Source organism: Pelophylax lessonae, assembly GCF_965119305.1.
Source record: "Pelophylax lessonae genome assembly, chromosome: 2".
NCBI lineage: Eukaryota > Metazoa > Chordata > Amphibia > Anura > Ranidae > Pelophylax > Pelophylax lessonae.
The window spans coordinates 538,246,917-538,272,085 of record NC_138769.1 but is presented as its reverse complement, the minus strand read 5'-3'; the positions used below and the strand labels follow the sequence as shown (position 1 = coordinate 538,272,085).

General features: G+C 44.0%; 1 protein-coding gene across 1 annotated transcript in view; it reads right to left on the bottom strand.

Moving 5' to 3' along the window:
- Positions 1–25,169, bottom strand: part of CNMD (chondromodulin) — a 132,879-nt gene that overhangs the window by 75,677 nt on the left and 32,033 nt on the right. The window contains exon 4 of the mRNA XM_082245036.1: positions 641–754. Within this exon, the coding sequence (XP_082101162.1) occupies positions 641–754 (114 nt within the window). The remainder of the gene's footprint in view (positions 1–640; positions 755–25,169) is intronic.

The following is a 25,169-nucleotide window of genomic DNA, read 5'->3' as shown; positions in this document are numbered from 1 at the left end:
CCCCAATCTCCTCATGGTGCCCCTCCACCTCACATAATACCACAGTGCCCAGGGCAGCCACCCCTACTGTCCACCCCCTTGTCTCGGCCCTGCTTTTATCATGGAAAGTTTTCATTTCACATCAATGCTTGTCTTCTAATGTGGAAAGATGGGTCAAATATAAGCAACTGGCAGAACCAACCGCCATTGAGTGATACCAACCCCATTAGTGGCTGAGGGAATCGTACAGACTCTTCTATCCAGAGCATTAAACTGTTCTGACAGATTGCAAGAACAAGTCTTCAACATGATTGAATTTTTCGACCCATGGGAACTGCTTTGGGGATGTTAACAGCAAATTAAGGGTCTGAAGAAGAGTTACATGTTTTTGTTTGTTTGACACAATGGTAAATTGTTCTCCCTAAAGAAAGCCGTGTACTGCTTGACTGTATGGCTGGCCACAGTCTTATGTCTATGTCCAGTTTCATTCCTTTTTTTCTCACATTACTATGTTCATTAGAAAACTCAGTCATATAGAAGTTTGTTGTTATTCTCATAGAGGCTTCCAGAAATCATGCAAAAACGAAATCTGATACTGTAACTTTTGGGTCACAATGGGTTTAAATTGTCACAAATGCATATTCTTTTGTCTGGTGCTTACCAATTCAAACGAGAGGCTTTCCTTTGTCACGCTGTCAACATCCGGAACGTGAGCCTTGGCTTGAGCTTTAATGTAGCATTTTTCTCCTCCAGCAAAACGAATTCCGGTAATACCCTAAAAAGATAGACACAGTTATACACAATGGCCATACGCCTCCACGCCACAGATCCTCATACTAACTGACACTGTATGCAATATCTCTTCAACCTACACATAAATGTACAATGCTTCTTATATAAGAATAGAAAAATGTAAGCCAAGTAGAAAAAGAAAATATGAAGAATAAAGCATGAGGGTAAACTGTTTACTGGCACTAAGGAATACGATCAGAAACACAGGTTTCCTTCAAGTGTATCTTGCGTATAGGGCAGGACATAAATAACGTCCCTGGCAGGTTTGTCTCTGTCCCATTGGGGAGATTTTCCTTAACTTTTTGTCCTGAAGACACAACAGGAAGCGAAGAAAAATGTCTCAAAAATTAGGAAAAAAAATCACCTCTTAGACAGCTGACACTTAAAGAAAAAGGATCCCCTGATGAAAAATAGCTTGTAAACCCCCAGGGGATCCTGTGCACATGCTAGAATTTAAAGTTCATCTTTGTAAAAAAAAAAAAAAAATTGAATGCAGGTAAAAAAAAAATGTATTTATTTTTTTTGGAGCTTTTAATTGGGAGCCTGTAAAGCATTGCACCCATGATCAGCTGATCGCAGGTGCAGTTTTAGGCTCCTGCAGACTGTCAATGTAGCTGTCTGCCCATATCTTGTACAGGCAGGCAGTTACTAAATGACAGGAAGCATCAATGAACTACCTAGTGCGCTCATCAGCGTCCTTGTAGGTCATTGAGAACTGCAAGTCATCAGCTGCAATTGCTGGTGGTAGTTTGAGTTCTCCCATTTACAGAATCATTTGGCCGTAAACCCGCATGGACACGTTTTATTTGCTATGCAGTGCTGTCTTCTAATCTCTCCTGTTTACTATTAGTGCATTTTAGAGCACAAAGAGAGGGTAAACTGTCAGCTTGTGTTGTTGTTAATTACTGGAGATAAAGAAGCATGCTTTAATTTGCAAAAACACAAACTGACAACCACACACACAGCAGCTACTACACTTGTCCAAGAGAGACTAGTGAAGTTGCCAATGTGGTGTTGTCAACTTGTGTTCCTATTGAATGAAAGTGCTCTCCTAAGCTACAATCATTCACAACACAAGCTGGCATTTTGCACTCTCCCTCTGTGCCCTGAATAGCAGGCGGTAGGTCTGGTACTGTAAAAAGGAGAGGTTTGGTGACAGCACTGCACAGCAGAATGATGTCCCATCTGGCAACCTAGGAGGTGGAGCAGGGGCTGTGTGGGCTCTGTGTACACTGCCTGTCAAGCCTCCTATCCTCCTGAGCAGTCAGTCTGAACTCTGGCTCTATTTCAGTGAAATTAAATAACTAGGCAGATGGGCAGTATTAGCTAATGGACACCGCTGCTCAACAACTCCTGCACAGATGCAGATTTGAATGGGGCAAATGGTATGCACATGGGAGGCATTAGGAGATACGCACTGCACAATGTAAAAAGGGCAAAACTCAATGCTAGCTGCCACTCCCCCTATAGGAATGGCCACATTTTTAGACCTTGTCGGAGTGTTGTGAACTACAGCCAGCAATGAAAGAAGATAAATATGTATTTTATTAAACATTTACTGCCTGGATTTATTGGAGACTTTCGGAGGATTTACCATGTTTTTTTCCTCTGGCGTTCTATGGTAAATGTCCTCCTACCTCATGCTCTGATGAAAACTGTAAACATTTTTAATTGATCACTTTCTGTCCCAGGACATAAAAATAGGGAAGGTGGAACTTTACATTGGGGGCATAGACAGCAACAAAAACCTTTTCTACTCTTGGACTAGAGAAGTGGTCTCCAAACTGTTGCGGCCCTTTGCTTGCCTTTATCTGGCCTTTGAGGCACTATTCTTCCCACTGACAAGAGACACTATTTTATCAACTATCAACAACAATGGGGTAGCATCTTTCTCACTAACACCAACAAAGGGGCCCTATTCCTACCAACGATACCAATGAGGGGGCACTATTCCTCTCAATGATACTAATGAAGGGGTCACTATTCCTCCCACAGACATAAGATGGGGCACCATTCTCCCTAATGATACCAACAATGGGGCACTATTCCTCCCAAAGATACCAAGGAAAGGGGCACTAATCTTCCCAATGATACCAATGATGGGACACTATGGGACACTATTGCTCCCAACGATACCAATGATGGGGCACTATTCCTTCCAACGATACCAAGGAAGGGGGCACTATTCTTCCCAATGATGGGGCACTATTGCTCCCAACGATACCAATGATGCGGCACTATTCCTTCCAACGATACCAAGGAAGGGGGCACTATTCTTCCCAATGATACCAATGATGGGGCACTATTGCTCCCAACAATACCAATAATGGGGCACTATTCCTTCCAACTATACCAAGGATTTGAGCACTATTCTTCCCAGTGATACCAATGATGGGGCACTATTCCTCCCAATGATACCAAGGAAGGGGGCACTATTCTTCCCAATGGTACCAATGATGGGGCACTATTGCTCCCAACAATACCAATGATGGGGCACTATTCCTTCCAACGATACCAAGGAAGGGGGCACTATTCTTCCCAATGATACCAATGATGGGGCACTATTGCTCCCAACGATACCAATGATGGGGCACTATTCCTTCCAACGATAATAAGGACTTGAGCACTATTCTTCCCAATGATACCAATGATGGGGCACTATTCCTCCCAATGATACCAAGGAAGGGGGCACTATTCTTCCCAATGATATCAATGATGGGGCACTATTGCTCCCAACAATACCAATGATGGGGCACTATTCCTTCAAATGATTCTAAAGAAGGGACCACTATTCCTCCCAAAGATACCAATGATAGGGCACTATTCCACCCAGCGATACCAAGGAAAGGAGCACTATTCCTCTCAATGATACCAATGATGAAGCACTAGTCTTCCCACTGATATCAATGATGGGGCACTGTTCCTCCCACTGACACCAGTGATGGGGCACTATTCCTCACCCAATAGCGGCAATGTTTACTCCCACTGATGGCAGGACATTTTCCACTCCCACTGGCCACAATCCGGCCCCTCTTAAGGCTGAAGGATAATAAATTGGCTTTTTATTTAGGAAGTTTTGTAGACACACAGAGTAGAGAAACAGAGTATTTAAGTCCTAAAAACTAAAATGTAATGTTCTGCAGCTTACCAGTTTTTAGTTGTGGTTGCTTCATTAGTTTTATTTTTCAGTCATTTTCCTTTTGCTTTACCTGATGATCCTGCAGTTAACACACTTTCTGTCCCTTTATGGCTACACTTAAAGGAGAATTTTGGTTGTACTTCTCCTATGGAACAAAGAAGTGCAGTTCGCTCAGCTAAAGCCCGCTGTCGGCCGACATCACAGAGCCGGGCCAAGCTCTGAAAATATCCCGACCATATGGTATGGATCCACCCAGACTCAGCCTCTCAGCAATCCCCTCCACCCCCTCCACAGCTCAGGGCTCCAGTGAGCACTGGAAGGGAAGAGTTGAGAGCCAGTGACTGACAGTCACCAGCTCTCTACAACCCAAAGACCGAGAACTGAGCAATCAGTGATGTTTAATCACTCAGTTCTCGGTCTTAGAGCTGGTAGGGAACATATGCAGCATCAGGCCGATGCTGCCTCCACCTAAGTGAGTATAACTTTTTTTTAATAAACCCCAAACTCCTCTTTTAACTTTCCCTTGTCTCTAATAGAGCAGCTGTAATTGTAGCACAGCCTGGACTTTGTACTTGTCTGACTTTGTTCATCTCCATTACATGTGGAGTGAGGGGATTAACCATTTACACCAGAAAGACAAGGATGTATGTGTTTTCTTTAAAGCTCACAGAAAAACACAAGGGCATTACATTTCTGGCAAGATCAACTGGTATTTTCTGTACTTGATAACATAGTTTTTAGCCTTAAAAATTAAAACAAATGCAGTCACCACTTCTAAGGACTGGTAAACTGCAATACAGTATATTACCTTCATGTCTTAGGGTTTAGATACGCTTTGAAGAAAGCCCACCATGACAGAAATAAAAAAGCTTTAGCTGCCTGGCTGTCTCTGGCTTTAATGACTTGAGTTAGTAATGCATGCTTGCAACAAGTATACACAAAGTAAACGGAGGATTCTTGATCTGTCAACTTGTTTAAAGGTAAGTGAAAATAGTGATGCCAGAGAATAGTCAGATAACATGTTCAGAAGGAAATTAGCAATGGCAGGTCATACAGTGTAGAGCCCTGGGCGGGACTGTTTTCTTAAACCCGCACCCACCCGCTCCCGCTGAATGTACGACCAGGACCGCCCACACCCGCAATCTATGTGTCCACTTCCGCCCGCACCCGCAATGTTTGTGTCCACTCCCGCCCGCTCCCGCGGACTTTATCTCAGAACTTGTGAAAAATGCACACAAATACTCAGACTAAATATTCGTTCAAGTTAACATCCAGAATAACAGACTTTAAACATGATTGCGTTTAAATAAGATGAAGTATCGAATGCTAACCCAAAGCACCACACATGACAAAAACAATGGGTATTTTTTTTATTAGCGTTATAAAACATTAACCATCAAAACAAAACCGCAACTAGCGGCACCTCAGTTTTTAAACGCAGGCTATAGGCCTATTGCATTCACACGCACCAAACAATTAAATAGGAAATAACTTTACCATTAAATAAACACAGAGAACTTTGAAAATAAGCTAGATATAATTTTAACAAATTCAATACAAACCGAAAAAGATAAAATAAATAGAATGCTTCAAAAAAAATCTCACAGATTTCACATAATCAATAGCTTGCTTAACAGGCTATTGCAAAAAAAGTAAATAAATATCGGTAATACTAAAAAAAAATAATATAGTTATAACGTAGACTACTTAACAAACAAATGAATTTGATCACTGAGCCCCGCGGGTCTCCCGCAAAATCTTCTGACTGCCCACTCCCGCCCGCAGCAAAAGTAAAACCGACCGTTCCCGCGAGATTTGTGTTGGGACCTGCGGGAGCCCAAACCCAATGCAGCCCTCTAATACAGTGCATCCGGAAAGTATTCACAGCACTTTTTCAACATTTTGTTATGTTACAGCCTTATTTCAAAATGGATTCAATTCAGTATTTTCCTCAAAATTCTACAAACAATACCCCATAATGACAACGTGAAAGAAGCTTTTTTAAAATCTTTGCAAATTTATTACAAATAAAAAGCGAAAAAAATCACATGTACATAAGTATTCACAGCCTTTGCATTGACACTCAAAATTGAGCTCAGGTGCATCCTGTTTCAACTGATCATACTTGAGATGTTTTTACAACTTGATTGGAGACCACCTGTGGTAAATTCAGTTGATTGGACATGATTTGGAAAGGCACACACCTGTTTATTTAAGGTCCAACAGTTAACAGTGCATGTCAGAAGTCCAAGGAATTGTCTGTAGACCTCTGAAACAGGATTGTATCAAGGCACAGATCTGGGGAAGGGTACAAAAAAATGTCTGCACCATTCAAGGTCCCAATGAGCACAGTGACCTCCATCATCTATCCATCATCAAATTGAAGAAGTTTGGAACCACCAGGACTCTTCCTAGAGTTGGCTGCCTGGCCAAACTGAGCGATTAGGAGAGAAGGGCACTAGTCAGGGAGGTGATCAAGAACCGGATAGTCACTCTGACAGAGCTCCAGTATTTCTCTGTGGAGAGAGGAGAACCTTCCAGAAGAAAAAACATCTCTGCAGCACTCCACCAATCAGGCCTGTATGGTAGAGTGGCCAGACGGAAGCTTCTCCTCAGTAAAAGACACATGATAGCCTGCCTGGAGTTTGGCAAAAGGCACCTGAAGGCCTAGCAGACCATTAGAAACAAAATACTCTGGTCTGATGAAATAAAGATTGAAATCCTTGGCCTGAATGGCAAGTGTCATGCCTGGAGGAAACCACTCATCACCGGGCCAATACCATGCCTACAGTGAAGCATTTTGGTGGCAGCATCATGCTGTGGGGATGGCAATGGCAGGAACTGGAAGACTAGTCAGAAACGTGGGAAAGATGAATGCAGCAATGTACAGAGACATCCTTGATGAAAACCTGCTCCAGAGCGCTGTGGACCTCAGACTGGGGCGAAAGTTCATCTTCCAACAGGACACTAACCCTAAGTAAACAGCCAAGATAACAAAGAAGTGGCTACAGGACAACTCTGTGAATGTCCTTGAGTGGCCCAGGCAGAGCACAAACTTGAACCAGATTGAACATCTCTCGAGAGATCTGAAAATGGCTGTGCACCAACGCTCCCCATCCAACCTGATGAAGCTTGAGAGGTCCTGCAAAGAAGAAAGGGAGAAACTGCCCAAAAATAGGTCAATAGTGTCAAGTTGCAGTATCATACTCAAAAAGACTTGAGGCTGTAATTGGTGCCAAAGGTGCTTCAACAAAGTATTGAGCAAAGGCTGTAAATACTTATTTACATGTGATTTTTTTGTTTTTATTTTTAATACATTTGCAAAGATTTCAAACAAAATTATTTCCCATTGTTATTATGGGGTATTGTTTGTAGATATGAATAATTAGTTTAATCCCTTTTGGAATAAAGCTGTGACATAACAAAATGTGGAAAAAGTGAAGCGCTGTGAATACTTTCCAGATGCACTGAATATGTTTAATCGGGTGTTTCCTTTACTGTCATGGAAATACTATTTTAATACAGGAATATAGCATGGTACCTACATTTCTGATACCTAAGAAATGTGACCATTTAAGCTCTTCTGTTAGGAAATGTATTACAATTGTTACGTTGGCATCTATTGCCTCTGAATAAAAAACAAGCCCCTCAAACACAACACTACACAAATGCAGAGGGGTTCCACCGTCTCTTTCTTTCCATGATGCTCTGGAAAGTCAAGCCTGCAAGTGAGGATGTGCAAAGTGGAAATGCAGGTGACAAGAATGTGCAGCGAAAGCATGGTGGCAAAAAGAAAGTGCAGTAGTAAAGGTGACAGCAAGGTTGTGAAGAAAATAACCATTGAGCTGAAGAAGGAAATTGTAGAAAAGCATGACCGTGGTATTCGTGTGACTGATCTGGCGTCAGAGTACAAGATGGCAAAGTCAACAATCTCGACAATTTTGAAAAACAAAGCCGCCATCAAAGGAGCTGATGTTGCAAAAGGGGTAACAATGTTAACCAAGCAGAGGCCGCAAGTGCTGGAAGAGGTGGAAAAACTTTTGTTGGTGTGGTTGAATGAGAAACAGCTGGCAGGTGATAGCGTTAGTGAAGCTATGATCTGTGAGAAAGCCAGGAAATTGCACAATGATTTACTGCAAAGAAGCCCCTCTACAAGTGCAGCAAGTGACGAATTTAAAGCCAGTAGGGGGTGGTTTGAAAAATTCCACAGGAGAAGTGGCATCCACAGTGAAATTAGACATGGTGAGGCTTCCAGTTCTGACAAGGCCGCAGCAGAAGCCTACAAGTTAGAATTTGCGGAATTCATGAAGACAGACGGATACGTCGCTCAACAAGTGTTCAACTGTGATGAAACAGGGCTCTTCTGGAAAAAAATGCTGAACAGAACCTATATCACGCAAGGAAAAGGCACTACCAGGGCACAAGCCCATGAAGGACAGATTGACCCTTTTGCTGTGTGCCAACGCATGCGCCGATCTGAAAATAAAACCACTACTGGTGTACCATTCTCAGACCCCCCGTGCATTTATGGAACAAAATGTGAACAAGGCCAGACTGCCCATCATGTGGAGAGCCAATGCCAAAGCTTGGGTCACAAGGCAATTGTTTACGGAATGGCTGCACGAGGTGTTCGCACCCACCATCAGAAAATATCTTTCTGATAGCCAGCTGCCTGAAAGGTGCCTTCTTCTGATGGACAATGCCCTGGCACACCCTCCAGCCTTGGTGAATGATATGGATGTGGAGTATGACTTCATCAAGGTAAAGTTCCTCCCCCCCAACACAACACCACTTCTGCAGCCCATGGACCAGCAAGTCATCTGCAACTTTAAGAAGCTGTACACAAAGGCACTCTTCACTAGGTCTTTTAATGTCACTGAAGAGACGTCCTTGACTTTGAAAGAGTTCTGGAAGAAACATTTCAATGTTTTCCACTGCATTAACCTCATTGACAAAGCCTGGGAAGAGGTCACTCCCCGAACCCTAAATTCAGCCTGGAGGAAACTGTGGCTAGAATGTGTCACTGAAAGTGAACATGACTTTGAAGGGTCTGATGCAGCGGTAGTGGAGGAAATCGTGTCCATGGGCAACAGTATGGGTCTGGACGTTGATGGTGCTGATGTGGAAGAGCTTGTTGAGGAACATAGGGAGGAGCTGACCACGGAAGAACTTTCTGAACTCCAAAGTGAGCAGCAGAAAGCACTTCTTGAGGAGCATTCCACTGAGGAAGAGGAAGAAAGCGAGGAGGTTAGCAGCGATGCCATAAAATCCATTATGCAAAAATGGAATGAGTGCCATGATTTTTTTGAAAAGCACCACCCCAACATAACTGTCACGAACAGAGTGTTAAATCTCATGAATGATAATGTGGTCTCTCATTTTCGGAGGGTTATGCAGCGCAGGAAGAGACAAGTATCATTGGACAGATTTTTCAGCAGAACTGAGCCTGCAGCCAGGAGACAAAGGAGAGAGGAATCTCCTGAAGGAGATCCCCCTGATGTCCTTATGGAGGGGGACTCTCTCTCCAAACAATAACCGCCTCCCACCTGCCTCCCACCTGCCTTCCTCCATGCCAGAAGTAATCTCAAGCAAGGTTAGTGTTCTCTCTTTATACATTACTATACTGTACTAACGTGTATTGTAATTTGTTTCATATTTTTGTGCTTCAAAAACCAAGAAAAACAGGTCAGAACCGATTAACCGGATTTACATTGAACCCTATGGGAAAATGTGCCTCGGTTCACAACCAATTCGGTTCGCGATCAGAGTCAGTTCACGAATTAAGTTCGTGAACCAAGATATCACTGTATTATAAAAAATGCACTACATATGAAATGGAAACATATTGCAATAAATACAGCAAGGTATAAAAGTGAAACAAGATAATAATTCCTACTTAATGTGTTTGGGTTGGATGGGGGTGGATGGATCCATCAGAATCTCCAAATCATACCATAATGAAAGAGCCTGAAATTCATTTTGTTCCTTTTGTTATGTTATGATTTGGAGATTCTGATGCATCCACTTCCACCCAATCCAAACTGAGTGCATAAGTAATCACTCTAAATAAAGAATCAACACATTAAAACGAATATAGCCAATCTACCAAAATACAATCTGATTTGGAACAACAAATATATGAAACAAATCCGAATATACAAAACAAATCCGAATATACAAAATTAATAAAAAAAAATAAAAAGCATTCTAACAAATCGAATATGACGAAGCAAAATGATTAACTTAACAAATGAATTAAAAACAAAACACATTTTTTCTATTGTGCACTTCTCTAGTCACAACAATATTTAAAAAAGAAGAATAATCCAAATTATTTTCCAATATAGATCCAAAAAGTATTTCTGCCACCATTTTGCCTTCAACACTTAAAATACACTCATATGCACATGAAGACAAGCCAATATATATATATATATATATATATATATATATGTATACGTATATGTATATATGTATACGTATATGTATATATGTATACGTATATATATATATATATATATATATATATATATACACACATATACACCACATATACATATATATATATATATATATATATATATATATATATATATATATATATATATATATACTGTATATATACACACTGTGTGTATATATATATATATACACACGATATATCAATTAGATTGATATAGAGATTGCAGTGCTGCTAGTAGGTAGGGCGCCCGGACTGTCGTAGATGTACAGTACAGTATACCACCTTTTCTATGCAAATAACTGAAATCTCTATTTCATTAGAGATCTGACAGGGTCTGCGAATGTTAAAGATAGCATGGGGAAGGCAAATATTGTTTTACATGTAATTAAGTGAATTTCTTAGTGCTTTAAATTATATTAACATTTCATATCTAGAAAGCCCCAAGTGCCAAGAATTCTAGATAACACATCAGTGTCAGTCTTAAAATTATAAGAAATGTGATAAAGATATCTGCTAAGCATGTCTTGCTCTGAGCAAAACCGAGAGAGCCTCTTGGTTTGTAAAGAATGACATAGCAATTGAGCTATGAACTTGTTAAACTGATGGCTATTACTTTTTTCTACTACTAATTTGGCTATCCTGCTTTTTTGGATTTTTTGTTGCTTCTCCGGAGTAGCGGTCCATGGCTCATCCAGGGATATTTTTATGCAAAGATCATGGTTTTTACACATGGGTGCTTCCCCTGTTGCTGTGTGTTCTCAGCTGGGATCATCTCTCGGTCTCCATGTCTCAGTGCTTTAGTCGTGGAGGGAAGCTGACAATATAGATGAGTGTTAAGTGCCGGTTCACATTGGTGTGATGCGGGAAACCTGCGAATCCACTGCGGGTTTCCGCATCGCACCCGACTCATAGGCAGCTTACACTGCTATATGCAAACTACTGGGGGTGTCAATACAAAGTTAATGACACCCCAAGATTAGTTTGCATATCGCAGCGCGAGTTGTCAATTCGGACAGGAGTCGGATCGCATAGGTGTGAACATCCATGCGATCCGATTCTGGTGCGGACCAAAAACAAGGGTCCTGCAAGACTTTGGCCTAAATGCAATGCAAATTCAGCCATACAATCTGTATGTCTGAATTTGCATCAAACAGACATCTCATATGATTTTCAGAGCAGTACGGTGCGAATCACATGGGATGTCTCACATCGCTATAGTGTAAACTGACACTAAGGCTGAATGAAACACTGACACAAGGCAATTGCCAAGCCAGATTCATACACCTTCGAAGGAAAGGGCAGAGATGAAGGAGAGCACATTTTCTACACGGTTAAGTGCAGGAATTCAATGTTCTTTTCAATTATCTATCTGTGTGCATAGCATTTTGTCACTGTCACGGGAACAGAAGTGAACACTGAATATTTGAACTGGCTGAAAGCATCATGTGATTGTTTTTTTTTTTTTTACATTTACTTGTATGAGACTCATCAACTATGTATGTATATAACATCTCATATTTTATCCGCCCATGTATGACTGCAACACTGCTAATGCAATTATATGCAGAAACTGACTGACATACAGCCTTAAAGTGACCGTGTACTGAGTAATACATGCGGGTTGTCACTGTTGGATTCGTTCCGAAGATTCTAGTTTTCTAGATCTCTCTAGCTTCGGTACTTTCTGAGTGGCTGACCCACAACTAGCATGTGGCCAGTGAAGAATTGCCACTACAGTCCCGCTTTTGTAACTGCCATTTCGTTTTTTTTTACTTCTTTTTTACTAAAACTGGAGAGTGCAGAATCTGGTGCAGCTGTGCATGATAGCCAATCGGCATCTACTGTAACTTCAAGTGGTTTTAAAGTCTAGGGCCCCTTTCACACAGGGAGACCGGTCAGATCCGCCTGTCAGTTTTTTTGGCGGATCTGAACGGACATCCCATGCATCTCTATGGGGCATCAGATGTCAGCGGAGACATGTCCGCTGACATCCGATCCGATAAAACCGGACGGATGGAAACCCTATTTTCCATCCATCTGCCGGATCGGATGAGAACGGAGAGACGGTTAGATGGTCCGTTCCCATCTGATTCCCCCATAGAGAAGAATGGGGACCTGACAGCTGTGTCTCCGCACACAGCGCTGAGACACAGCTGTCATCCGCCTGCTCAGCGGGGGATTGGCGGATCGATCCCCCGCTGAGAAAAACGGAGTCTGCCTGGCGGACTCCAAGTGTGAAAGGAGCCTAAAGATTTTTTTACCTTAGTGCCGGTTCACATTAGTGCGATCACAGAGATCGCATGTATATTCGGAGTCCACTGTTCCTAAATTACATTTGATCTCTGTGCGGTGCTAATTTCAGCCATACAGTTTGTATGGCTGAATTCGCACCGCAATCGCACTAAACACACACATGACCCTTTTTTTTATCCGCAGCAGAATCGGATCGCATGGTGGTTCACACTAGTGCGATCCGATTCTGTGCAAACTTGCAGATCGCACTGCGATATGCGATCTCAACTGGGGGTGTCGTTAACTTTTAATTGACACCCCCTGCATATCGCATATGGCAGTGTGAGCTGCCAGGGGTGCGGATGCAATGCGGGAACACGCTGCATATTCGCAGCGTTCCTGCATCGCACAAATGTGAACCAGGACTGAAAGTGGTAGTAAACCATTGAAAAACAAACAAACAAACAAACTGCAAGACAATAGCATATACATACTAGCACATTATGAAATACTTACCTTAGAACGAAACCACCGCAGAGGCGCCTGGTCACCGCTGAGGGGGCTGACATGTTCCCTCAGCGATTCCTCCAGGTTCGCGGGCTCCTGTGCTGTGAGCATGCGCGCGAGAGCCCTCTGTTCTGGCAAGGAGCTCTGAAGTTCCTGCACGATACGCCGGACATTCAGAACGCATGTGCTGCTGATGGCAGCGGCTTCATGCAGGCTGAATATCTCCTAAACCGTGCAGGTTTAGGAGATATTCATTTTACTTACAGGTAAGCCTTATTATAGGATAGTATAGAATAGTATACAAGCGCTTTACAGCATTCTATGCATTAAGGTGAAAAACCACCTGTGCTGCAGCTGACCCCAGGCCCCTCTTTTCCAGTGTTGCCAACCCCCCGGAGGGAAATTTACTGGCAGAATGTCCAAAATTTACGGACGGCACAAATTTTTTACTGGCACTGCAAAAATGTACATAAACAGGCTGTTTTCAGTGCTAAACCGTGCAAATATCAATACTTAAACTATAAACATGTAGATAGTGCTATTAGCAATGTGTTTAGGTTAAACAAAAGTCAAAAACCATATTTCTCCATTTACATGAAGATCAGATTATTATAACCCAGCCAGCACAGCGTTCCCCCATATATCAGAGTGTGCAGGATTTCCCTTACAGTGTAACTCTGACATAAAGAGGAATGCTGCAGATCTTGATTTAAGGGGGAACTCTGATTTAAGAGGGGGCTCTGGTGACCAGAAACCGCCTTATATCAGAGTCCACTGCATTCCCCTTTACATCAGAGTTCCCTTTTACATCAGAGTCCGCAGAGTTCCCCCTTTGCACTGTAAGGGGAGAATCCTGCAGACTCTGATGTAGAGAGGAATATCAGGAACTCTGATGGGGGGGGGGGGACTCTGGTGACCAGAGACCACCTTCCACAGATTAATTACACTAAGGTAAGGGGGGGATTCCCTGCTATAAGGGGGAAACCTTTATATCAGTTCCCCCTTACATTATTGTATTCACCCAGCCCTTGCATCAGTGACCCCCCCTTAGCCTGGCCTGGCAGTGCTGTCACTTACCTGAGGGTGGTCAGAGGCTGCGGAAATGATACGGGAGGTGGTCAGATGCTGTGGACATCATACAGGAGGTGGTTAGAGGCTGCGAACATGATACCGGAGGAGGTCAGAGACTGCGAACGTTCTACAGGAGATGGTCAGAGGCTGCGCGGACATGGTACAGGAGGTATTTAGAGGCTGCAGACACCCCCCATTCCCCCCCCAACAGTAGTGTCCTAATCTGCTCCACTTCACCCTCCACATCAGTGTCCACCTCTGCCACCTTTTACATCACCCTCCCACAGCAGAGTCCTCCTCTGCCCACCTTCATATACCCTCTACAGCACTGTCCTTCTGTGCCCCCTTCAGCCCCCATAGTACTGTCCTTCTGTGTCCCCTTCAGCCCCCATAGTACTGCCCTTCTGTGACCCCTTCAGCCCCCATAGTACTGTCCTTCTGTGCCCCCTTCAGACCCCATAGTACTGTCCTTCTGTGTCCCCTTCAGACCCCATAGTACTGTCCTTCTGTGCCCCCTTCAGACCCCATAGTACTGTCCTTCTGTGTCCCCTTCAGACCCCATAGTACTGTCCTTCTGTGCCCCCTTCAGACCCCATAGTACTGTCCTTCTGTGTCCCCTTCAGACCCCATAGTACTGTCCTTCTGTGCCCCCTTCAGACCCCATAGTACTGTCCTTCTGTGTCCCCTTCAGAATCAGCCCCCACAGCACTGTCATTCCCTGTCCCCTTCAGCCCCCATAGGCACTGTCATTCCCTGTCCCCTTCAGCCCCCACAGGCACTGTCATTCCCTGTCCCCTTTAGTCCTCACAGGCACTGTAATTCCCTGTCCCCTTTAGTCCCCACAGGCACTTTCATTCCCTGTCCCCTTTAGTCCCCACAGGCACTGTCATTCCCAATTTCCCTGTTCCCTTTAGTCCCCACAGGCACTGTCATTCCCAATTTCCCTGTCCCCTTTAGTCCCCACAGGCACTGTCATTCCCAATTGCCCTGTCCCCTTTAGTCCCCACAGGCACTGTCATTCCCAATTTCCCTGTCCCCTTTACTCCCCACAGGCACTGTCATTCCCTGTCCCCTTTAGTCCCCACAGGCACTTTCATTCCCTGTCCCCTTTAGTCCCCACAGGCACTGTCATTCCCAATTTCCCTGTCCCCTTTAGTCCCCACAGGCACTGTCATTCCCAATTTCCCTGTCCCCTTTAGTCCCCATAGGCACTGTCATTCCCTGTCCCCTTTAGTCCCCACAGGCACTGTCATTCCCTGTCCCCTTTAGTCCCCACAGGCACTGTCATTCCTCCCTGTCCCCTTTAGTCCCCACAGGCACTGTCATTACCAATTTCCCTGTCCCCTTTAGTCCCCACAGGCACTGTCATTCCCAATTTCCCTGTCCCCTTTAGTCCCCACAGGCACTGTCATTCCCTGTCCCCTTTAGTCCCCACAGGCACTGTCATTCCCTGTCCCCTTTAGTCCCCACAGGCACTGTCATTCCCAATTTCCCTGTCCCCTTTAGTCCCCACAGGCACTGTCATTCCCAATTTCCCTGTCCCCTTTAGTCCCCATAGGCACTGTCATTCCCTGTCCCCTTTAGTCCCCACAGGCACTGTCCTTCTCTGGCTCTGCCGGGTCTGCCCCCTTCTCACAAGTTCCATGAGTGTCCTCGGCTCCTGAGTCCTGACTGTGTGCTCCTCTTCTAGCCACAGCTACTCTCACCGTGGATCCGATAGGCTCAGGCTGCTGGGGGAGGTAGCGGCCGCGGCGGCAGTGGCGGGAACATTCTGGGCGGGCCATGGGCAGGGCACAGGCAGAGGCGGTCAGGCGGGGGAGGAGGAGATGATGACGAGACTCACTGACTGTTAGAGTGTCCGGCGATGGGACCGAGGCGCACGCCGCGCATGCGCAGTCAGATTGTCTCGCCGAAGCCATTGTTTTAACGGGCACTTTTCTCCTGCTACGGGCATTTACGGGCAGGAGAAAAGTGCCCCGAATTTACGGACTGTCCGTGAAAAAACGGACGGTTGGCAACACTGACCTGAGCCCGATCTGATCCAGTGATGTGCACGAGCGCAGTGGCTTCAGCCGCTGTCTCTCTCCTCATTGGACAGATTAAAAGCAGCAAGTGCTATTGGCTCCTGCTGCTGTCAATCAAATCCTGTAACATGGGAGCAGAGGATGGGCTGAGGCCTGTTGTCTGTGTCAATAGACGCAGTAGCGGGAGCAATCTTTCTCAGTCTGCGGGAAATGGAGCAGCGTCTCTCACTCTCGGGGCAATGGAGCAGTCTCTCTCAGTCCGGGGGAAATGGAGCAGTCTCTCTCAGTCTGCAGGAAATGGAACAGTTTCTCTCAGTCCGGGGGAAATGGAGCAGTCTCTCTCAGTCTGGGGAAAATAGAGCAGTCTCTCTCAGTCTGCAGGAAATGGAACAATTTCTCTCAGTCCGGGGGAAATGGAGCAGTCTCTCTCAGTCTGGGGAAAATAGAGCAGTCTCTCTCAGTCCGGGGGAAATGGAGCAGTCTCTCTCAGTCTGGGGAAAATAGAGCAGTCTCTCTCAGTCTGCAGGAAATTGAACAGTTTCTCTCAGTCCGGGGGAAATGGAGCAGTCTCTCTCAGTCTGGGGAAAATAGAGCAGTCTCTCTCAGTCTGCAGGAAATGGAACAATTTCTCTCAGTCCGGGGGAAATGGAGCAGTCTCTCTCAGTCTGGGGAAAATAGAGCAGTCTCTCTCAGTCCGGGGGAAATGGAGCAGTCTCTCTCAGTCTGGGGAAAATAGAGCAGTCTCTCTCAGTATGCAGGAAATTGAACAGTTTCTCTCAGTCCGGGGGAAATGGAGCAGTCTCTCTCAGTCTGGGGAAAATAGAGCAGTCTCTCTCAGTCTGCAGGAAATGGAAAAATTTCTCTCAGTCCGGGAGAAATGGAGCAGTTTCTCTCAGTCTGGGGAAAATAGAGAAGTCTCTCTCAGTCTGCAGGAAATAGAACAGTTTCTCTCAGTCTGGGGAAAATGGAGCAGTCTCTCTCATTTCTGGGGAAATGGAGCAGTCTCTCTCAGTCTCAGGGCAATGGAGCAGTCTCTCTCAGTCTGGGGGAAATGGAGCAGTCTCTCTTAGTCTGGGAGGCAATATAGCAGTCTCCCTCAGTCTGGGAGCAATGGAGCAGTCTCTCTCAGTCTGCGGGCAATGGAGCAGTCTCTCTCAGTCTGCGGGCAATGGAGCAGTCTCTCTCAGTCCAGGGGCAATGGATCAGCCTCTCTCAGTCCAGGGGCAATGGATCAGCCTCTCTCAGTTTTGGGGCAATGGAGCAGTCTTTTTCAGTCCAAGGGCAATGGATCAGTCTCTCTTAGTCTCGGGGCAATAGAGCAGTCCCAGTCTCGGAGCAATTGCACAGTTTATCTCAGTCTCAAGAAATAGAGCAGTTTCTCTCAGTCTTGGGGGAAATGGAGTAATCCCTCTCAGTCTGGAGGAAATTGAGCAGTCTCTCTCAGTCTCGGGGCAATGAAGCAGTCTCTCTCAATCTTGGGGCAATGGAGCAGTCTCTCTAATTTTTGGGGCAATAGAGCAGTCTCTCTTAGTCTCGAGGGAGGCAATGCAGCAATCTTTCTCTCTCTGGGCTGGTGCAATGGAGCAGTCTCTCAAGCATTTCACACCTTATTCAAGCATTATTTTCATTGGCTACACCAAAAAAGATCCTCTACACTTGCAAAAAAAAATAAAAAAAAGTGTGAATGCAGCCTAATGATGAAAACCTGGCTCTGTTTTACCCTTCTCCTAAAAACTAAACAACACTAATTTACCACACTAGTTTTACACACTAATGTTAAACTATTAACTACTATATGTGTGTAAAGTTTGTAACGATACTGTATAAAGAAGGAGGACAGAAATAATTGCTGGCTTCCTGCTTGGCCGTGCTGTAAAGGGGCTGTTATTGCTGACCTATTTCTGTAGATGCTAGTTGCCTGGCTATTATGTCCACTCACTGACTTCAATAATTTTTGAGTCACTGACCTGAAAAAGCTATGCAGATCAGAAAAATCATAGAAAAAATCAGAAGTCCATATCTACATATATATATATATATCTACATATAATTCCACTTTCTTGGGAAAAACAAAAACAAGTAAAAAAAAAAACATATTAATAGCATATATAATTGCTACACAAGCCATGTTGTAATTGAATGATAGTATAAATTACCTTTCCCAATTCATCTGCAGAGCTGTTATTTTCTATAAAATTTACTGCAATATGGCAACCTGGAGGTGTTCCGTCTCCAGAAATATAATTTCCTGCTTGTGTGATTAGCACACTGATTTTCCCAGAAGTCCAAAGTAAGATACAATTACGTATTTAGGCATCCTCTGCAGCAAACATTTCATTTTTGGGGAAATGCTACCAAAGGGTTATTCATTTCTAGAAAAATGCTGACATAGCAAACTTCCCCATTAGAACACAAGTGCATCATCTGATTAATAATGTAAAGGTCACTCCCATTTAAAATGAGTATGCAATCAGTCTGGTGAAACAAACAGCTATAGTATTTCACTTCACAGTAACAAAAGGTAGGAATCTGTAACAAAGTTTGTTAAAATCAATGGAATGTATTCTTCCTCACCGGGTCTACAGAGAATTTACAAGGTGTCAATCGCCAACATCTAAAAATTCACAATGGGTCCTCTTTATTGGACACGTAGATTCTAGCAAGTCCATAACAACCAGACATCTCATCTACAAATATGGTGTTTGAAAGGGCTCCTTCAAATTCCTTGGTCTTGGACAAACTGAAGGCTGAGCGTAAATGTGGTATTCCCCTCAAAATTTCTCTGTGCAAATTTGAGGCCAGCAAAAACTACAGTATGTTACAACTAATGATGTCCTTGTCCACAGAGACTTCATCAGGAACATGATCACTGGCACTTCTCAGGCCGACTATGCTGTGCCTATTGTTGCTGCTGGTGTTGGTGAGTTTAAGGGCTGGTATCTCAAAGAATTGATGAACTCATGATCATGCTCGTTTGGACTGGGTCTGTGAAGCAGCTTATTGTGGGTGTTAACAAAATAAATTCCTCTGAGCTACTATAGAGCCAGAAGAGCTACAAAGAAAATTGGAAAGGTAGTTAGAATCTTAGATACCCTTGCCTTTGTTCCCATCTCTGGTTGGAATGGGGACAACGTGTTTGAAACCAGTGCCAACATGCAATGTGGTTCAAGAGATGGAGAATCAAGAAGAGAAAAGGCAGTGGAACCACTCTATTGGAAGCTCTTGACTGCATTCTGCCAACTAGCTGCCGTACTGACAACCCTCTTTGTCTGCCTCTGCAGGATGTGTTCAAGATTGGTAATATTGGTACATTACCAGTTGATCACATTGAAACTGGTACCCTGAAGCTACTATCTTTGCTCCAGTCAGTACAACAACTGAACTCAAGTTTGTGGAAATGCACCATGAAGCTTTGAACCAGGCTTTGCCAGTGACAATGCTGGCTTCAAAGTTCAGCGTAAAGAAAGTTTCCATTATCCTGAACCGCCCGGGACAGATCAGTGCTGGCTATGCGCCTGTGCTGGACTGCCATATTGTTCTCACTGCCTGCAAGTTTGCTGAGCTGAAGGAGAAGATTGACCATTATTCTGATCTTCTGAAGAATTCCCCAAGTCCCTGAAGTCTAGTGATGCAGCCATTGTTGACATGGTCCCTGGCAAGCTCATGTATGTGTGGAGAGCTTCTCTGACTATCCTCCCCTTCGTCGCTTCGATGTGCGTGACATGAGGTAGACTGTTGCTGTTGGTGTAATCAAGGCTGTTGAAAATAAAGCAGCAGGTGCTGGCAAAGTCACAAAGTCCAGTAACCACTGGTGGAAGATCGATCTCAGAACTGTTTGTCTCAATTGGCCATAGAAAACGATTGATTAATTATAAAAGCTTCAGAAGAAAAGGAATATTTTGTGACCATTTATTTGTATCAGTTTTAGTTATTAGTGTTTTTAAATCAGTCATTTTACATGGTATACTGTGAGAAGGCAGGCATTCTATTGCAATAAAACTTACCTACCTACCTGCCTATAGTGACTGTAAACTGTTGCACATGCGCAGCTCAGCTTACATCAGGGGCGTAACTACAGGGGTTGCAGGGGTTGCAATCGCTACCGGGCCCCATGCTCCAGGGGGCCCGGTAGCAAACCAGTGGGTGAACTTCCAGGATCGCAAAGGTCACACTTGCGACCGGACCCTGGCATTGCACCACTGTGGGGAGGCCCCAAGATTGCAGGAAGTGGGCCCACAAGATTGCAGGAAGGGGGCCCACTGCAGAACTTGTGAAAGAATCCTGCTGCGGGACCGTAATAAAAGGCCATGCAACGAGTGTAAAGAGCCCCAGGATTAGTGGGAAGAGCCCTGGGCTTGAAGGTAAGGGCCCCGGCCAGGGGTCTGGGGGGCCCTTCATGGTTTCTTGCATCAGGGCCCTGAAGGTTCTAGTTACGCCTCTGGCTTACATCGATCCGGCCGATCATTTGTGCTGGGATGACTAGCTCCAGCACATGTGCAGGAGTGACATCATTTCCTTCCGGCCAATGAAGATGGCTGAAACCCCAGACATAAGAAGATTGCAGCGCCGACAAAGAAAGGAGCACTAGGAAGGGAAGTATGCTCCCTTTAGTTCCGCTTTAGGTGGAAACAACATGACCAAAAACCTGTCACGGAGTCTTTTGAAACTATTAAGCACGCTGTCAGCGCGAGGAAAGAAAAGCCAAAACCGGCTTGTGTTTACTTCCGTGATCAGCTGTCATTGGACACAGCTGATCACGTGGTAACGGGCCACTGTGATTGGTCTGTTACCCCCAAATGTAATCAGCTGAGCCTGAAAGACTCAGTGATCACAGAGTGTGCCACCCGCAGGGCAGTATGATCACCGGAGGATGTCCATGTACGCCCTCCCAGCAAATTAAGCCAGCACTGTAGCCATCTTTCGGCGAGTGGGAGGGGGTTAAATACTGAAGTGCCACAGCCAAGTAATTAGCATTTAAATAATGAGAAGGAAACCCCTGTGTTTCTATAAATGTAGCACCCTTGTCCAAAACAGGGCTGCTAATAAATTTAGCTGTACTAGGTGGTAGCTAGCCTGGCTAATTTGTAGTCTTTGTGATCATTGGATTTCTTCCTAAGCCTGGTTTAGCTGTGGTTTCTTCCTTTTGTCAATAGGTGGCACTGTTACCTTTGGCATTAGTGTAATGAAATAAAGTGAGTCTAGGTTATGAATATGTATACTTTTCTCAGACAATCACACTGGTCGCTGAGCATGCTGGGAGAAGACATGTATTTGGAGGAAGTCAGGTGATTTTGGCCCCTTGCCATCCAGGCCGTAGCCTGGGTGAGTGTGTGAGGAACAGCTGCTGCTGGGTAGGCCTGAAGCCTGAGGCCTAGCCATGTGCTCAATGCTCTGCAAGGGAGAGACTGCTCACTATCTGGAAGCATGAAGGAAAGGATGGAGACCTGAGATGAGGTACCAGAGGTTACTCTGCCATGGACCGGGAAACCATGGAGAGCCTAGGAAAGTGTGAAGATGGAATCATCCAGAGAGTTCCTGCACCTTCCGTGAGTTGAATATTGTTGCTATAGGAGACAGCTTATGCTACAAAGTACAGATTGCTTAAAGGCTCTTTTTCTGTACTGATGTCTACCTTTTCTACATTTTTGTCTAAGGAGTCTGCCAATCTGCAAGTCTGCTGCTGTTTTGACTAAGGGTGTCCTGTGCCCTACCCCTCTCTCCCACATTTTCCTGTTGTGAGAAATAAACTTCTCTTTGTTCAAGCATAAAAGTGACTGGCGCCAATCTTTCTACATTGTACACCACCAACTATGCCTAGTAACCTGCACACTGAGGAGGAATGTCGGCCTTCCCTGTCTCTGGGGGGGGTCACCCAAAAAAAAATATATCCAATTCCATTCCATACTGTGGGTTAGGCCAGACACGATCTATGTGCCCCCCCCCCCCCCCCACATGGAAAAAGTCGACTGTTTAATTAAATTCTATTAAAAAGGACATGTAAAAAATCTTCCCCAATCAATCAGCTACAGCCAGTGCATTCTGACAGCTGGCTATCAGTGTGCCGCTATCAGAATACAATGTTCTGGTGAAGGGGGATACCTCCATTTACCACCTATGTGTGGATGTAGGAATCTATAAGTATTTTAGCCCTATGGCTGCACAAAACAAAACTATCCATCACACAGGGCACACTAAAGTGCATGGGGAAGCACAGGTGTTCTGTGCATCCCTGTGCAAATAATTATATTGATGTAAACTGGGATGCAGCGGCTGCACAGACTCAGGCGCTGTTCCCAATCTGGCATTGCTGTGGGTAAACATGGCTTTCCAGGGGCATATGCTTTAGTACGCCCCTGTGCATGAGGTCCTGTACTTTAAGCAACACACTGCTTTGCTTTGCTTACTGAATACACCTAATTGATCTGTGTCTGTTGCTGGAGTTTAGGCTGATTTACAAGCACTGTACGTCATTGTTTTGTTGAAGTGGTTGTACCGGGGGGATGCCTGCAGCTAGAGGCATCCCCTGGTACCGTATCATAGAGCTGGCAGTCGGCTTTCAAGTGATAACAACCAATGCGGCTAAGCAGCCACTCAACCATTATCACAAGCAGCAGAAACAAAAAACAAAAAAAAATTTTGTTTAAAGCGCCCTCCTTACCGCGTGCTCGCGCACCAAAGAAAACGCACGTGTAAGTTGGGGAAGCACGCAAATGTAAACAGTGTTCAAATCACACACGTGAGGTATCGCCGCGATTATTAGAGCAAGAGAAATAATTCAAGCAAAAGACCTCCTCTGTAACTCTAAACTGGTAACCGTTAACATTTTTTAAAATGTCGCCTATGGAGATTTATAAGTACCGTAGTTTGCGCACAATTTTAAACCATAACATGTTAGGTATCTATTTACTCGGCGTAATATCATCCTTCACATTATACAAAAAAATTGGGCTAACTTTACTCTTTAGTGTTTTTTAATTCAGTGAAGTGTTTTTCCCCCCCAAAAAAAATGTGTTTAAAAGACCACTGCGCAAATACCGTGTGCCAGAAAATATTGCAACGACGGCCATTTTAATCTCTAATGTCTTTGCTAAAAAATATATATATATAATGTTTGCAGGTTCTAAGTAATTTTCTAGCAAAAAATACAGATTTTGACTTGTAAGCAACAAGTGTCTTGATGTTGAAGTGGTTAAACGCTATAGAATCATTTGTGCCTTTATACTTCTAAAACACTTGTGATACATAAAGCAGTAATTTCTATTATTTCAGGCCTATGCTATATAGAAAGAGACAAGCAGTTTTACAAATATTACCTGTCATAAGGGCTGAAAGCGCGTGTTACGTTGTTACATTGGAACATATGCCTCAGGGGTTAAAAGGTGTCTTAGCAACTATCCATCCCCCTAATACTAAGAAGAATGTTTGGGGCTATAGGGGGTAATTCTAACTACTGCTTCCAGCCATGCTCCAACCTTCAATACTAAATATAGAAGCCAATAACACTGCTTTTGCCAGGGCCTAATGGAGCAAAGGTACAATCTGGAATGTCACTTTTCTGTAAATGAGTCAAAATAGGCCATTTACTCTGCCACGGAATTATCAGCTTGGTGGCTTATTATTACGGTGTCTATATTGCTTGTGTGACCGGAATGAAGAAAAATGAGACTCCAGAATTATAACTGTCATTTCTTCAGATGGCTCTCATCTTGCACATTGAAGTGACAGCCCAGCATAGGATGGTGAGAGTCCTATTTAAAAAGCTGTACATTACCATGATGTGCTGCTTGGTAATCCCATATTTCTGCAATGCTTCCTCTCGCATTTGCTATACCCATAAGGGCATATCCTGTAGCCTAAACAACACAAGTAGAAACTGGATTTTATATTCACACTTGATAAACAGCAACAGAAGCAAAAATGGGATGCTGAGTGCTTCTGGTTGTCATCAGAAAAATATAATTCCATTTTAGCTGACATCTCACAAATATAGCTCCAAGTGCATCTTGTTTGTGATGTGTAATTGAAGTGGAAGTTTAATCCCGGGGCTCATAAATCACACAGAAGCTCTAGGCCCTCCCTCATGGCTGATACAAGTGAATTATCAGTTTGTTATCTTGTACTCTACCCAAGTTCTTTCAGGGTGTATCAGACCATTAACACATTCAGAGCTCGCCACCATATTGCCGAGAAGGCGCTGGAACCACTTATATGGCATACCTCTTCTGACACTTATAATAAATAGGTGACAACATTGTTTGAAACGTATGTTCAGAGGTAAACATAGCCAACTCGGAAATCCAGCACGTCCCTGGAAAGCAGCAGCTAGTTGAAAAACATGCAAAGGGACACGTCCAGCTACCCGCCATCAGCACAATACAATAGACATTGGAAATACTGTTCAAATAATGGAATTTTTTTTTTATTCACAAAGGTTTTGTCATACACCAAGAACCAAATATACTAGCATGCCTCCCAACTTTACAACTTGAGAATGAGTTCTGAAGGAAGGGGGAAGTGACCTGTGGTGGCACGCAGTGCACTGCAGCTAAAATGAGTGTTGCCAAACTGTTAACGGTGGAAGGGGTTTAAGAGGCAAGGTTAACCACTTCTGGACCAAAAGGTTTTACCCCGTTAATGACCAGGCCATTTTTTGCGATACAGCACTGCAATTCTTTAACATACAATTGCATGGACGCGCAACGCTCTACCCAGATAAAATTGATGTCATTTTTTTCCCACAAATAGAGCTTTCTTTTATTTTATATTTTTCATATTCTGCTATATAACATTCCCAATAAAAAAAAATGTAAAAATAAAATGTTTTCATCATTTTTGGCCAATTTGTATTCTGCTACATATTTTTTGTAAAAAAAAATCCCAATAAGCGTATTTTAATTGGTTTGCGCAAAAGTTATTGCGTCTACTAACTAGGGGGAAAGATTTATGTCATTTTTTTTTTTTT